This window comes from Esox lucius, chromosome 16, assembly GCF_011004845.1.
Source record: "Esox lucius isolate fEsoLuc1 chromosome 16, fEsoLuc1.pri, whole genome shotgun sequence".
Classification (NCBI taxonomy): domain Eukaryota; kingdom Metazoa; phylum Chordata; class Actinopteri; order Esociformes; family Esocidae; genus Esox; species Esox lucius.
In genome coordinates, this window is record NC_047584.1 from 24,111,195 (window position 1) to 24,123,633 (window position 12,439).

Genomic DNA, 12,439 nt, shown 5'->3' on the forward strand with positions numbered 1-12,439 from the left:
TTAAGGATTAACTTATATTTTTTTGGTTATCTTTCATGGGCTTGCAGGTCAAACAGCAGCAGCCTACAAAGCTATTCAGCCATAGTCTGCACTGTTAGAGAAAAGTTATGCGTATTTGAGCTGGCGCATGTCCAGGCCCATCTGATGTTTGCCAGTGACCATCTGGATGATCCAGAGGAGGAATGGGAGAAGGTCATGTGGTCTGATGAGACATAAATAGAGCTTTTTGGTCTAAACTCCACTCGCCGTGTTTGGAAGAAGAAGAAGGATGAGTACAACCCTAAGAACACCATCACAACCATGAAGCATTGAGGTGGAAACATCATTCTTTAGGGATGCTTTTCTTCAAAGACTGCACCGTATTGAGGGGAGGATGGATGGGGCCATGTATCGCGAGATCTTGGCCAACAACCTCCTTCCCTCAGTAAGAGCATTGAAGATGGGTCGTGGCTGGGTCTTCCAGCATGACAACGACCTGAAACACACAGCCAGAGCAACTAAGGAGTGGCTCTGTAAGAAGCATCTCAAGGTCCTGGGGTGGCCTACCAGTCTCCAGACCTGAACCCAATAGAAAATCTTTGGAGAGAGCTGAAAGTCCGTATTGTGACAGCCCCGTAACCTGAAGGATCTGGAGAAGGTCTGTATGGAGGAGTGGGCCAAAATCCCTGCTGCAGTGTGTGCAAACCTGGTCAAGAAATACAGGAAACGTATGATCTCTGTAATTGCAAACAAAGGTTTGTGTACCAAATATTAAGTTCTGCTTTTCTGATGTATCAAATACTTATGTCATGCAATAAAATGCAAATTAATTACTTAAAAATCATGCAATGTGATTTTCTGGATTTTTGTTTTAGATTCCGTCACTCACAGTTGAAGAGTACCTATGATAAAAATTACAGACTTCTACATGCTTTGTAAGTGGGAAAACCTGCAAAATCGGCAGTGTATCAAATACTTGTTCTTCCCACTGTATGTGTGGTGTGTGTGTGTGAAAATATGTAATGTGTGTGGGTGAGTGTGTGTGAATGTGAGTATGTGTGTGCCTGACATTTAAAATCACAGCTTAATCATTGTGGGTATTGTAAGATTCCCAAGCAATTACTGTAGCATTTTACCCTGGAGACAGGGAGAGTGGGAAAAGAGAGACAGAGTGGAGGACAGACAAACAGCGAGAGAGTGGGGGATGGAGGGAGACAGAGAGTGAGGGAAAGAGAGAGACAGCGAGGGGGAGGTAGAAGGAGAGTGAAGGACAGAGATACAGAGAGCAAAAGGGAGGGAAAGAAAAAGAGATCTGTTAAGATGTAATGACTACTCGGGGACCTAGCCTACCATGTTAACACAGTATTCCATTAATCTGACTCCTATAGATAAACTCACCACCCTCTCACTCACTGAGACACACACAGACAGACTCTCTATACACTGTAGTATCTTTTTAAAATTAGCTGGATTCCTCTCTGACATGTCAGGTGGTTGCTATTACCTTCCTCTCTGATCCTACAGTGAAATACATAACTATGTCTGTGATAACATTTTCTCTCTGTGTTTCTCTCTCTACCTCACACACACACACACACACACACACACACACACACACAGACAAACGTGTAAAATGAGTATAGAGCACTAATAAAGCACAATAAGAGTGTTAAGTTGAGGTAAACCAATCTATAACTGGTTGAAGGCTGGAGACATCTTTCACTGAAAGGGCTTATTGTCACAAAGGACAACCAAAATGCTGCTGTTGCTGAGGACAGCATTGAGCCAGTCATTGTTCAGAGACAGCAAAGACTGCAGGTAAAGGACAACCCCACTGACTGGTTGTGAAATTGTGCCAAGAACTTTGACAATGTTCAGTCCGACTTCCACTGAGATCATTTCCCCAGGCATTTGCTCTAAGGATTGTTATATTGCGTCAGCCTTCAGAACCTGAGGTGAGTCTGTCCCACCAGCACAATGAACAATGCTGGTATGTAATGTGACATTTATGCCCATTGATTATAGCTCCGGGACACATATGATAACTGGCTGGAAAAAATTTGAATATGGTTCAGACACTTAACTATGGACAGGGAAGACCTTCAACCTCTCTGTAAACACAGAAGTCAGTGGCACCTCCTAAATGTTGTTCCTGTGTTGTGGAGTTACTATCACACGGCCCGGACATGTATCAGTAGAAAATACAATATTCTGGATGGGAGCAGATTAAGGACCTATTCTCTAATCTCTTTCTCCCTCCTTGTTGCTTTTCCCCCTATACCTCCCTCTCCCCCTCACCTGTCTCCTCACCTCCCCATCCTATCACCTAGGTCGCTCATCACCTCCCTCCTCTCCTCACCTCTCTTTTCCTTTCCTCGCCAACTTCAGAATTCTCCTATTCTGTCTCCTTACCTACCTCCTCTCTTCTCCTTTCTCTTCTCTTTCTCCCCTCCCTCCTCATCTCCGTCCTCACCCCTCACCTCTCGTCTCTCTCTGCACATTACTGCTATCCAATCGTCATGTCCTCTACTGCATGGTTGTCCTTGAGCTGGGCTGAAACTGAACTCAGCATGGTGTAGAATACATAGTGAAACATCCAGGAGGGAGACAGCCTAAATGCACTCTAAAATATCTTTTAAGCTGTACATGTGGTTCCAGGGAGAAACGTATTTCGTTTCAGATACAACTTGGAAAATGTTTTTGCAAAGTAAACTGTTGTCTGGAATTACATTCAATCAGGTTTAGAGCCATGCAACACTATAACAACTAAATTAGTGAATCATTACAGACTTTATTGGTTGAAACAAAAACCATACATACATTCATAAGTACATATATATATGTAAAACACTTTAATCAATAGATTATGGCAATATTATTAGACGTTTATTAATTGAAAATAAATAAAGTGAAGTAAAGATAATTGAATCCATTGATGGGTTAAGCTTGGTCTGAAGTGGTCCCCTCCCAGGCATAGATCTGCTGTAAAACCCTGAATTCTATTTCTATGGACCCACCCCTAGATGCAGTTGCTAGGCAACAACTCTTATCGGCACCATGGGTCCCAGTGCTGGCTACACTGAATTATTTTTCTGTTAATATCTCCCACCCTTGTCTGTAGGCCTACTTTTAGTTAATAATATCTAGTATTATACCATTTTGATAGGATGTAGAAACCACAGAAGCTGATGGATAGGCTAGGAGTGGTGGAGGGAGTTGAAAACCGGATTTGAACTATTTTGTATTTAACATTTTCTTTTAAAACTGGTAACTAACCTGTTTCTAACCTGATTTCGTATCATATTCTGTGTCAGCACATGAATTATCCTGTGTGAAAGGTATTTCTCAGATAAATACGTGATGTTGTTTCTCCAGACAACTGCAGTGCAGCATAGACAAGGCCCCGACAACTGCTTCTGTTTTAGAACGGACTAGCCTTTAGAGTAGGCCAATCTATATTTTTGTGGATTAGGCCGCAATTTCTCTGATAAATGGCACACCTATTTATTGATTCATATTAATTAATAATTAGGCAAGTTTGAGTAAATGTATGACAAGTTTGAAATTAAAGTCATTAAAAAAATCTGTTTACTGGCTCGCGCGCGCCTTGCTCCACGGAAACGCACTTCCGCGCGCGCGTCAGCAGGTGCAGAGAGAGAGAGGAGCGGAGTCTCACGGCTTCACCATCACTGCATCAAAATTAACGCACGCATACTATTATTTTACATAAATAACATTCTCAGAAGATGGTAGCAAAACAAAGGATCCGTATGGCAAATGAAAAGCACAGCAAAAACATCACGCAGAGAGGCAACGTTGCAAAGACCCTGGTGAGGCGAAGCTTTTCTTCAGGCTGTGTAGGTTCCATCAGACGAATGGAGGATGACATTCAGTTAATCATCACTAAGAATTGTGTGATTTCAGTAAATGCGAACCATCCATTATATAATTATAAATGATTTCGTATTTATGTCTGATGTGGTTATGGCTCAAATTTGACATCGATAACGCGGCTTATCTGTCTTCTCATATCAAATCAAACTCTGCATGTTGTATTGCCTATAATTCGTTGATTATTTGGATCAGTCACACGACATATAGGCCACTATGATGAGTGTTCAAACTATTTTCACTTTGCGGTAATACGTTAACGTGTTTGTTGGTTGGTCATTGATGACAGTATGTTTTCCTTTTATTGTCTATGTTGTCTTCTGGGTCAAATCGTTGCTTCTCCACATGATCCCTGAATAATTAGAAATCAATACCACACAGATAATTGTCAAGATTGTCAATAGTGTGGTGTCATCATCATCTAGCTGTTCAGTCATAAAGATAACCTGAGGTTGTTGACTGAACTCGGAGGTCCACCATCTGAACACACACACAAAATATAGGTAGTAATATTGAGTATATTATGTAAACTCCTGGAATGCAGATGTTACTCATACAGATAGGTTAAACTGACCTGGAAACATTTAGATATATTGTACTGTGGTATGTAACAGTATAAAATGCCTTTGTAAATTATTGTTTGTTGTGTTATGGAATTATTTTATAATTGATTAAATAATTTTGCCATCAATCTAAACACAATACCACATAATGATAATGCAAAAACATGTCTGAAAATGTCTGAAAATAAAAAACTGAAATATGTACAAAAGTATTTAAACCCTTTACTCAATACTTTGTAGAAGCTCCTTTGGCAGTAATTACATCTTTGAGTATTCTAGGGAATGTGGCTACCAGCTTTGCACACCTCATCAGTCCAGATAATGTTTTTCCTCATGCTCTTGCACTCATTCATACAGCATGTTGTAGGTCTTTTACTCAGGATTGGCTTCTGTCTAGCCACTCTACAATAAAGGCCTGATTGGTGGATTTCTGCTGAGATTGTTGTGCTTCTTGCATTTTCTTGCATATCTGCAGACAAACTCTGAAGTGCTGTTAGAGTGTTAGAGTGGCCATTTAGTTCTTGGTCACCTTCCTGACCAAGGCCCTTCTTGCTCTGTTACTTAGTTTGGCTGGACAGCCAGCTTTAAGAAGACTTTTGGTAGTCCCCAACATAGACATCCATCAAGTCCTAGAGATATCACAAGGATGATCAATAGACACATCATGTATCTGAGCAAAATTTGGAGAATTTCAGTTTTTAATATTTAATAATTCTAGAAATGTGATTCGCTTTGTCATTATGAGGTATTGTGTGTAAAACTATTGATTACATTTTTTGTAATCAATTATAAATTAAGTCTATAACATGATAAAAAATGTGGAAAAAGTGATGGAATCTGAACAATTTCCAAAACCCACTTCATAGCGAATGTTATGCTAAAGAATTTGATTTCTAATACAGCTTCCAATAGATTAGTTTTACTGCGGGCTATGTTCTCTTGGTGCCTCTTTGCCTGGTTACCCAGACTTCACCCTCTGGCCCAACGATGCGCCCTTCCCGTGGGCGTAAGTCTCTTCTTGGCAAGGAGTCTGGATCAAACATGTCCTCGATGACTGTGGTCAAAAAACACCCAACCTTCTGATTGGTCCCAAAAAACACTGAGTTGGGTCATAGCCAGCACACACTTGGGTAAAGCACTATTAAGAATGATAGTCATCTGCTTTGTCCTCTGACTAGTTTGAATTCATCCATTTCTTTTTCATCTGATTCATACAGCACCCTCATTTTCAGGGGTACTCAGTGTTGGTCCACATACATTCAGTGAGACAGAAAGCAAAAAACGCTGGGAACCGCTGACCTAAACATCTGCAATGAAAGGATTCTCTCAAATTAGTGCAGCAGTAAATTTTAGAGTCATCAGGAAAGGTTTCTTTAAAAAAAAATTTTTTGTTTCCATCAAACCTGTTGTTGCTTGCTCTTTGGGATTTCAGGCTGGGTGTTTTGTAAAAGCACTGTGACAACTGCTGATGTAAAAAGGGCTTTATAAAATACATCTGATTGATTGTTTGTCTATGAGACAATATCTGAGAAAATATCTTCATCTGCCTTCCACCTGACTGCTGTGAGGACATTATGGAATAGCTCACTGTGGAATACAGATTGTTGTCATTGTATGCTTTAGAATAAAGGAATACTTGGGGTTTGCACTGTATATTCTAGATAGCTATTGTTTTCTTCACAATAATACCACACCACAATCAGAACATACATGGGAGCTGTCCAACTGTATGACATCACCAGACCAGACCACATCTTGTGGTTGTAATAGTTTACTCTATTACATCATTAAACCATGCACATCTTGTGGTTGTGATAGTTCACTGTATGAAGACATCAAACCAGACACATCTTGTGGTTCTGATACTGTTGGGCTCTTCAACTGTGTCCGTTTCGGTTTTTTGCGTCAACTTAGCAGTTAATTAAACTCACCTGTGTACTCAGGTCTAAATCAGCCAATGATTAGAAGAGGATGAAACAGAGTAGTATTTTGGCCCTCGAGGACCAGAGTTAAATAACTGTGATAGTTCAGGATATCAAATCAGACCACATGTTGTGGTTGGATTGTTTACTGTATGACATCATCAGACCAAACACATCTTGTGTTGGTGTCTTATGCTGCTGATCTAGACATCCAGGCAGGTTGGGATTTCCACCACAGACGAAGAATGAATGTAATAATACAATTGCCTTTCCAACTACAGTTTGGTTTAAAAATCGTTTTTTTTTACGAGTCGGAGGTGTCCCTAACTGAGCCTGAGGGGCACACCTCAGACTATTAATAGATCTACACATCTAGGTTCATTCAAACAAGACGCATGGCAACACTAGATGTTAATGACTTCTGAATGTGTGTCTGTGATCAAACGTTCCTGTTTTCTCTCCCCATTCCCTCTCAGCGACCTCAGGAGGAGAAGTACCCAGTGGGACCGTGGCTCCTAGCTCTGTTTGTTTTTGTGGTCTGTGGATCAGGTAAAGGCTTGTTCACATGAAAATGTATTTGAAACACATTTATTTTTCATGCAATTTCATTCTGGTACTGGTCGGACAAGTAGGTAGTGTATGGAGGAGAGTCTCTAGTCGGAGCTCACATATAATTTGGAAGATTGCAAAAAATTTGCATTCAAGACAGAGAAACATATTGCTTCAGGAAGTAAAAGAACAGTTTGGTTTAGTTACTTTTTCCTGAAAATGTTTCTGTAACTTCCTAGCAAGTCAAGCAAGTTGAATAGACGAAGCTGGGCCAGTCACTTCCTGTTCTGTTGATGGACCTTTGCTGTACTTAATATGACGTAGAGTTTGAACATTTTCTGAGTATGCAGCATCCCTTTTGTAACTCAGCCTTCATCTGCTAGGGGATCTTGTTATTCTGTTTTGATTTGGACATTCTCATTTGAAATGACATCTTGCAACGCTACAGAGTTCTAAAATGTCTAAAAGGCTCAGAATCTGGATATTGAAAGGAGAGCAGGTATTTAACCTTCTGTTAAAACTTAGTTTCACATTAAATGAATCAGCCAACATCCAATATAGTTACTGGACCATTTTCACGGACATTGATCAGCTTGATTTTATTTGTCCAGGATTAACCTTAATCTATGTCTGCAAAAACACCCTAAGGAGATTTTAGTTTTACTTCTGCTCGGTGATTCTGCTTGACTACAAGTTATCCGACGTAGCAACAGACTTTTTCTCTCTCAGCCATCTTTCAGATTATCCAGAGCATCCGGATGGGAATGTGATCCAGAGGTCCCTCCAAGACTCGTCCCCTGTCCTTCCACACCCTCATCACTAGACCTGGGGCTGCTTGCCACCCTACGTCCCTAACACCCCCAGAAGAAGTCTGGACTACTCAGTGTCCGTCAGGAGAGGCCTGGGAGAGGAGTAGACTCACACCCTGCCCCGCCCCCCTTCGCTGTCCCCAATCACACGTTTACAGAGTTCCAGGCCGAGGAGAGCTTTTCTACTGACAGTCTGAACCACGACCGGTTGGATCAACCTGCACAGCTCGTCTTACACCTGCTCATGTGTGACTGTGACTGACTGTGACTCTGACTCTGAGTGTGCAGTAGGCTGACAATGTGCCGTACTGATATATTTCTATATTTATCTGTGTTGCGTGAGAACCTTTTTCAAATAAATGTGACTCATTTGGGAAATGTCTGGTTTCAGTTCCACCTCAGCTGGCTTCAGTTCCATGTCAGGTTTAGTTTGATGATTCCTAGCTTTTTTATTTCCTAGGTTGTGTGTCAGGTGTCGCCATTTCCTTTTTCAAACTAACCAGCTTGTCGCCAGCTAGGAGGATGTTGTGTTACTATAAACCTCATGTCTCCCCAAGTTCATCTTTAAAACAGATCTTCAACTGAATAGAATGACTTCCTTTTGTTGCTCTAAGGCAGTGAGAGGTGGAGTTATTACAATTGCTGTTACTTTGTAAAAAAAAAAAACTACAAAAAAACATGAAATAAGGCATTGTTCAAGCCCAGTTGTTCTGAAGCTGTGGTGATTTGTGGCCATTCCTGGTGAAACACTAAAAGACAGGAAGATCTCTTCGAATGGCTTGCCATTCAGGCAGAGCTTTGTTCCAGGTCTCATAGGCCCTCCATAGTTTGCGGATGAACATTGTCACACACTGATTTTGGGGATTCCTGACAGACGGTCTGGTTAGGACTGAAGTTAAGCGCCTGTATTTCAACATAGTCCAAGCAGTGTGAATCAGCTACACTATGAGGGCTTACAGCTGTAACTCACAGGACTGACAGATGTAACCCACAGGACTGACAGATGTAATCCACAGGACTGACTTACAGCAGAAACCCACAGGACTGACTGATAGCAGTAACCCACAGGACTGACTTACAGCAGTAACCTACAGCAGACGTTGGTCCAAAAGATCAACGCTCAGCCCAGCATGTTTCTGCGTGGGGGAAATGGAGAACACAAAAACTGCTTGGTCCGGTCATGCACCCATCTGTGTTTGTTGTTCTGTATAACCCTATATGCTTGGTCCGAACCTACACAGCCTCAAAGCCTAAGCTTCATCCTCCCTGTCCAAGCATGTGGCTGATTAATGCTGATTATAATCCCTTAACATTTTTGTCAATTAGCAAATTTCATATAATTTCAATATATAAAAGATGATTCTATATATCCAATTCAGTGTGGTAGGAGAATGTACATCACCCTGCCGCTAACATGCCCCAAAGTCTTCCACAAAAAGACAATTGGGCAACAGGGGCTGGTTTGTTATTAACATAAACCACACCCACCGGCATGTGGTATGTAGACCATCAATAAACTCCAACGGCAGAGTAGATAGATGACCTCAAAACAACCTCACCACTTCAATGACATTTTACATTGTTACATTAAAGAGTGCTTGCAACCAAGGGAGACTGAGGATCAACCCAGCGAGTGAGCGAGTTTGTTCACTTGTCCCCTCACGTTTAATCAGGAACCGAAGGGGCAGCTTTTGTAAATTAGAACGGCCCTTATAATGGCAATCAAAACTGCATCCGGTATAGATAGGGATTCCCAGAGGAATAGTGGCTTGGGGGACTGCTTAGGGGCTGTCCGCTTTGCAAACTGAGGCCAGCCCAAGAAAGTTAATCAATTCCCTAATAACATCTGTCCACTTAGTTTACAGTATAGTCATTTATCCAGAGTGTGCTGGCAGGTAATCACATAAAATAACAACAGGGTTAAATGGTTTACAGGTTAAAGAAGTCCAGAAGGATCTTTCTTTCAGATTTTGATGCTTTATTAATAGAAAAATTAGTTTTCGCTGAAAGTGTGTGGGCCGGACTCAAACAAACATCGCAGCAGAACGCCAATCCAGACAGAGGCCACCCCAGGCCACAAACCAGTTGATTTAAAGGACACAACTTCCATTTGTCGTTTAGCAGACACTCCAGGGTAAACTGCCTTTCTCAAGGACACTACAACAGACTTTTATTCTTGCCAGCTTGGGGATTTGATCTAGCAACCTTCAGTTAATGGTCAAAATGGTCTAACTGCTAGGCTATCAACTCCTTTATAAGTGATTTAGAGTAATCTAACCATGGAAGCAAGCGAGACAAGATAATGAACAAGATGATTTATATTCCTTTAACATTTTTATTGAAAGTTGTGAAGTGCAACTGTCAAGTGCAATTGTGTTATGTTTGTTTACATGACCTTGTTTGAGGGAAACATGCACAGAACATGAGCATACAACTTATACACAGAATGCAAATAATCCATTTCAGTTTTTCTTTATGATATTCAGAGTAAGGTGTTAAGTTTAAGAGCTGATCATCCGGAAATATTTCACTGTCAAAAAATGAAAAACAAAACGAAAAGAGAAAATTCACAAGGGGTGCAATACTTCAAATCATTTCTCAAGTGAACAATGGTTCACAGCAGGCCAGGCGTTAATGTTGCAACCGGAGAATATGGGGACTGGAGACAGTGGTCTGTCTATCAATGAAATAACCTAAACTCTCCATAGCTGTCCATAGTCCTTAAAGTCAGCTTTAGAAAGAGACTGCACAAACCTTCAGGCCAGCCCATCACGAGCTTCCTCTCCATTTGTACTTCACCTAAATAGTATCTCCTCTCCTATCACTCTATTATACAGTACTTACACTACATATACAGGAATATACATCAGCTCCTCGTTGAAAATGCAGCTAAGCCCAACATCTCAGCCCCTCTGATTCTTTACATGAGAAGAGAAGCCGCCACAATAAGTAGGGCTGAGGGCCTTGAAATTAAATACTGAAAAAATAGCATCATCTCATTTAATAAGCAAGTGTCAGCTACAACTCCCTTCAACCCCACATTTTTTTTTTTAAACGATGATGCCAAATGAATGTGTTGTGTTCTCACTCTCGACCTCCTTCTCGACCCTCCACTCGTCCCATGCCAGATGGGGACTCCATCGCACCGCAGTAATCCTGTCAGACTCTTCTGGTGCTCACCACGACGGGGCCTCTATTCCCGGTTTCTCTTTGTAGTACGTAGGCAGAAGAGAAAGCTGTATTTATGTACACTATCAGGCTTGAGCGAAGCATGTTGACTCCCATTGCCATCACCCTCCATCAGTGGCAAGACTGAGGTCGACATCACTTAAAATCCATTGACACAGGCACAGTGATTCTATGGGTCAAGTCCACTTTTGTGTTTCATTTATATTTTCCTAGTATGTCTGTCTTTTCTTTCTTCAAAGTCCATGTATTTTTTTTTTTTGGCAATGTTCATTCTCCTATAACAGCCCCTCCTTTTCCCTCAGCTACGCAGATTGTCTTTGATAGCGTGTTTTAAAGCGCCCTGAAACGACGACACAACACATCGCCGCTCCCAGAGTTAAATATGTGCAAATTCTTGTCTTAACAGCGTAACCTCCTACAGTAGAGGCCTGGTTGTTCTGCAGCGTTAATCTGTCTGCGGACAGTGGGACTGTTACTCAGGCTCTGGTTGGTTGATAGGTTACTTCATACTCCCCTATTGGAGGGTAGGAAGTGATGCTACGCAGAGGATCCAGAATTGTGTGAGGCTGGCTGTGGTTGGGTCGGGGGTAGGGCAGGTGCCTGCGTCGGGGCTGGAGGCTGTGTCGAGGTGGGAGGTGAGCCCGTCTGGGTCTGGGCCTGAAACTGAGCCATCTGCTCTGGGCTGGCCAGGGTCTTCAGAAGGCTGTTCTCCTGTTCAAGCTGAGAATTCTTCTCAATCAGCTCCTTGATCTGCTCTTTCAGAACCTCCACCTCCTCCCTCACTGCATACATCAGGTGACTTTTCACCAGGTCCTGAAGAGAGAGAGAGAGAGGTTGAGTTTATAAACATTAACATAATACATCTCGAAGAAAACCGTTTTAATATCCAATACATCTCAAGAGGCCCTATATACAGGCCCAGTCCTGGCAGTTCTACCATATGACACCCAGTGCCTGTTCTATGGTGTCAACCAGCAGTGCAATTTGATGAATGCCCGTTGATTTGGTAGGCCTATAGTAAAACAGACAGATGCATAGATATGAGGAATATTTGACCTGGTTTCCCAAAATGCTTTGGTCTATTTAATTTCTGAATATCAGCAAGCCAACTTCATTGTTTTACTTGATTGTTTTCGTTATGATCAACTTGTCAAAAGTTGTCTAATACCAACTAGAAAACACTGATTGTCAAATTTAGGCCACCAGGTGAAACTTCCAAACTGCAGTTGTGAATAGCCACATTTCCCACTCCCCCATACTGTCCTTTTTTACTTTGACCGGTCCCGATTTTGTTTACTGCACGTTTTTTTTTAAACATCTCATTACACTCAGTAGCCAGTTTATTTAAAATCAGCTTACGAAAATGGATTGCTTCTACAGACAATAAGTTATATGACATGGCTTGCTTATTAAGCTGACAGACAGGCATTGAGGTATCCAGCTGATGTGATCGTTGGTGTTCCACCCGATGGGCTACTCAAACACAAATGAAATGCGTCTAGGGTTTACATAGGATGCTGAAACAAACACCCGTTAT

The 12,439-nt window shown here is 41.6% G+C and overlaps 2 protein-coding genes across 5 annotated transcripts in view; one reads left to right on the plus strand and one right to left on the minus strand.

Annotated features, from left to right (window-relative positions):
* The first annotated feature begins 3,596 nt into the window (after positions 1 to 3,596).
* serp2 (stress-associated endoplasmic reticulum protein family member 2) lies at positions 3,597 to 8,082 on the plus strand. The gene is made up of 3 exons (XM_010880174.4): positions 3,597 to 3,809; positions 6,832 to 6,904; positions 7,634 to 8,082. Exons 1-3 carry the CDS (start codon positions 3,726 to 3,728, stop codon positions 7,672 to 7,674), a joined length of 198 nt encoding a protein of 65 aa, XP_010878476.1. The 5' UTR covers positions 3,597 to 3,725; the 3' UTR covers positions 7,675 to 8,082.
* A 1,946-nt stretch (positions 8,083 to 10,028) lies between these two features.
* tsc22d1 (TSC22 domain family, member 1) overlaps positions 10,029 to 12,439 on the minus strand; it is a 51,356-nt gene continuing 48,945 nt past the window's right edge. For all 4 annotated transcript variants that reach the window (XM_010880175.4, XM_020054867.3, XM_020054866.3 and 1 more), the window contains exon 3: positions 10,029 to 11,715. In XM_010880175.4, coding sequence (XP_010878477.2) covers positions 11,440 to 11,715 — 276 coding nt within the window. In that variant the 3' untranslated portion in view covers positions 10,029 to 11,439. The remainder of the gene's footprint in view (positions 11,716 to 12,439) is intronic.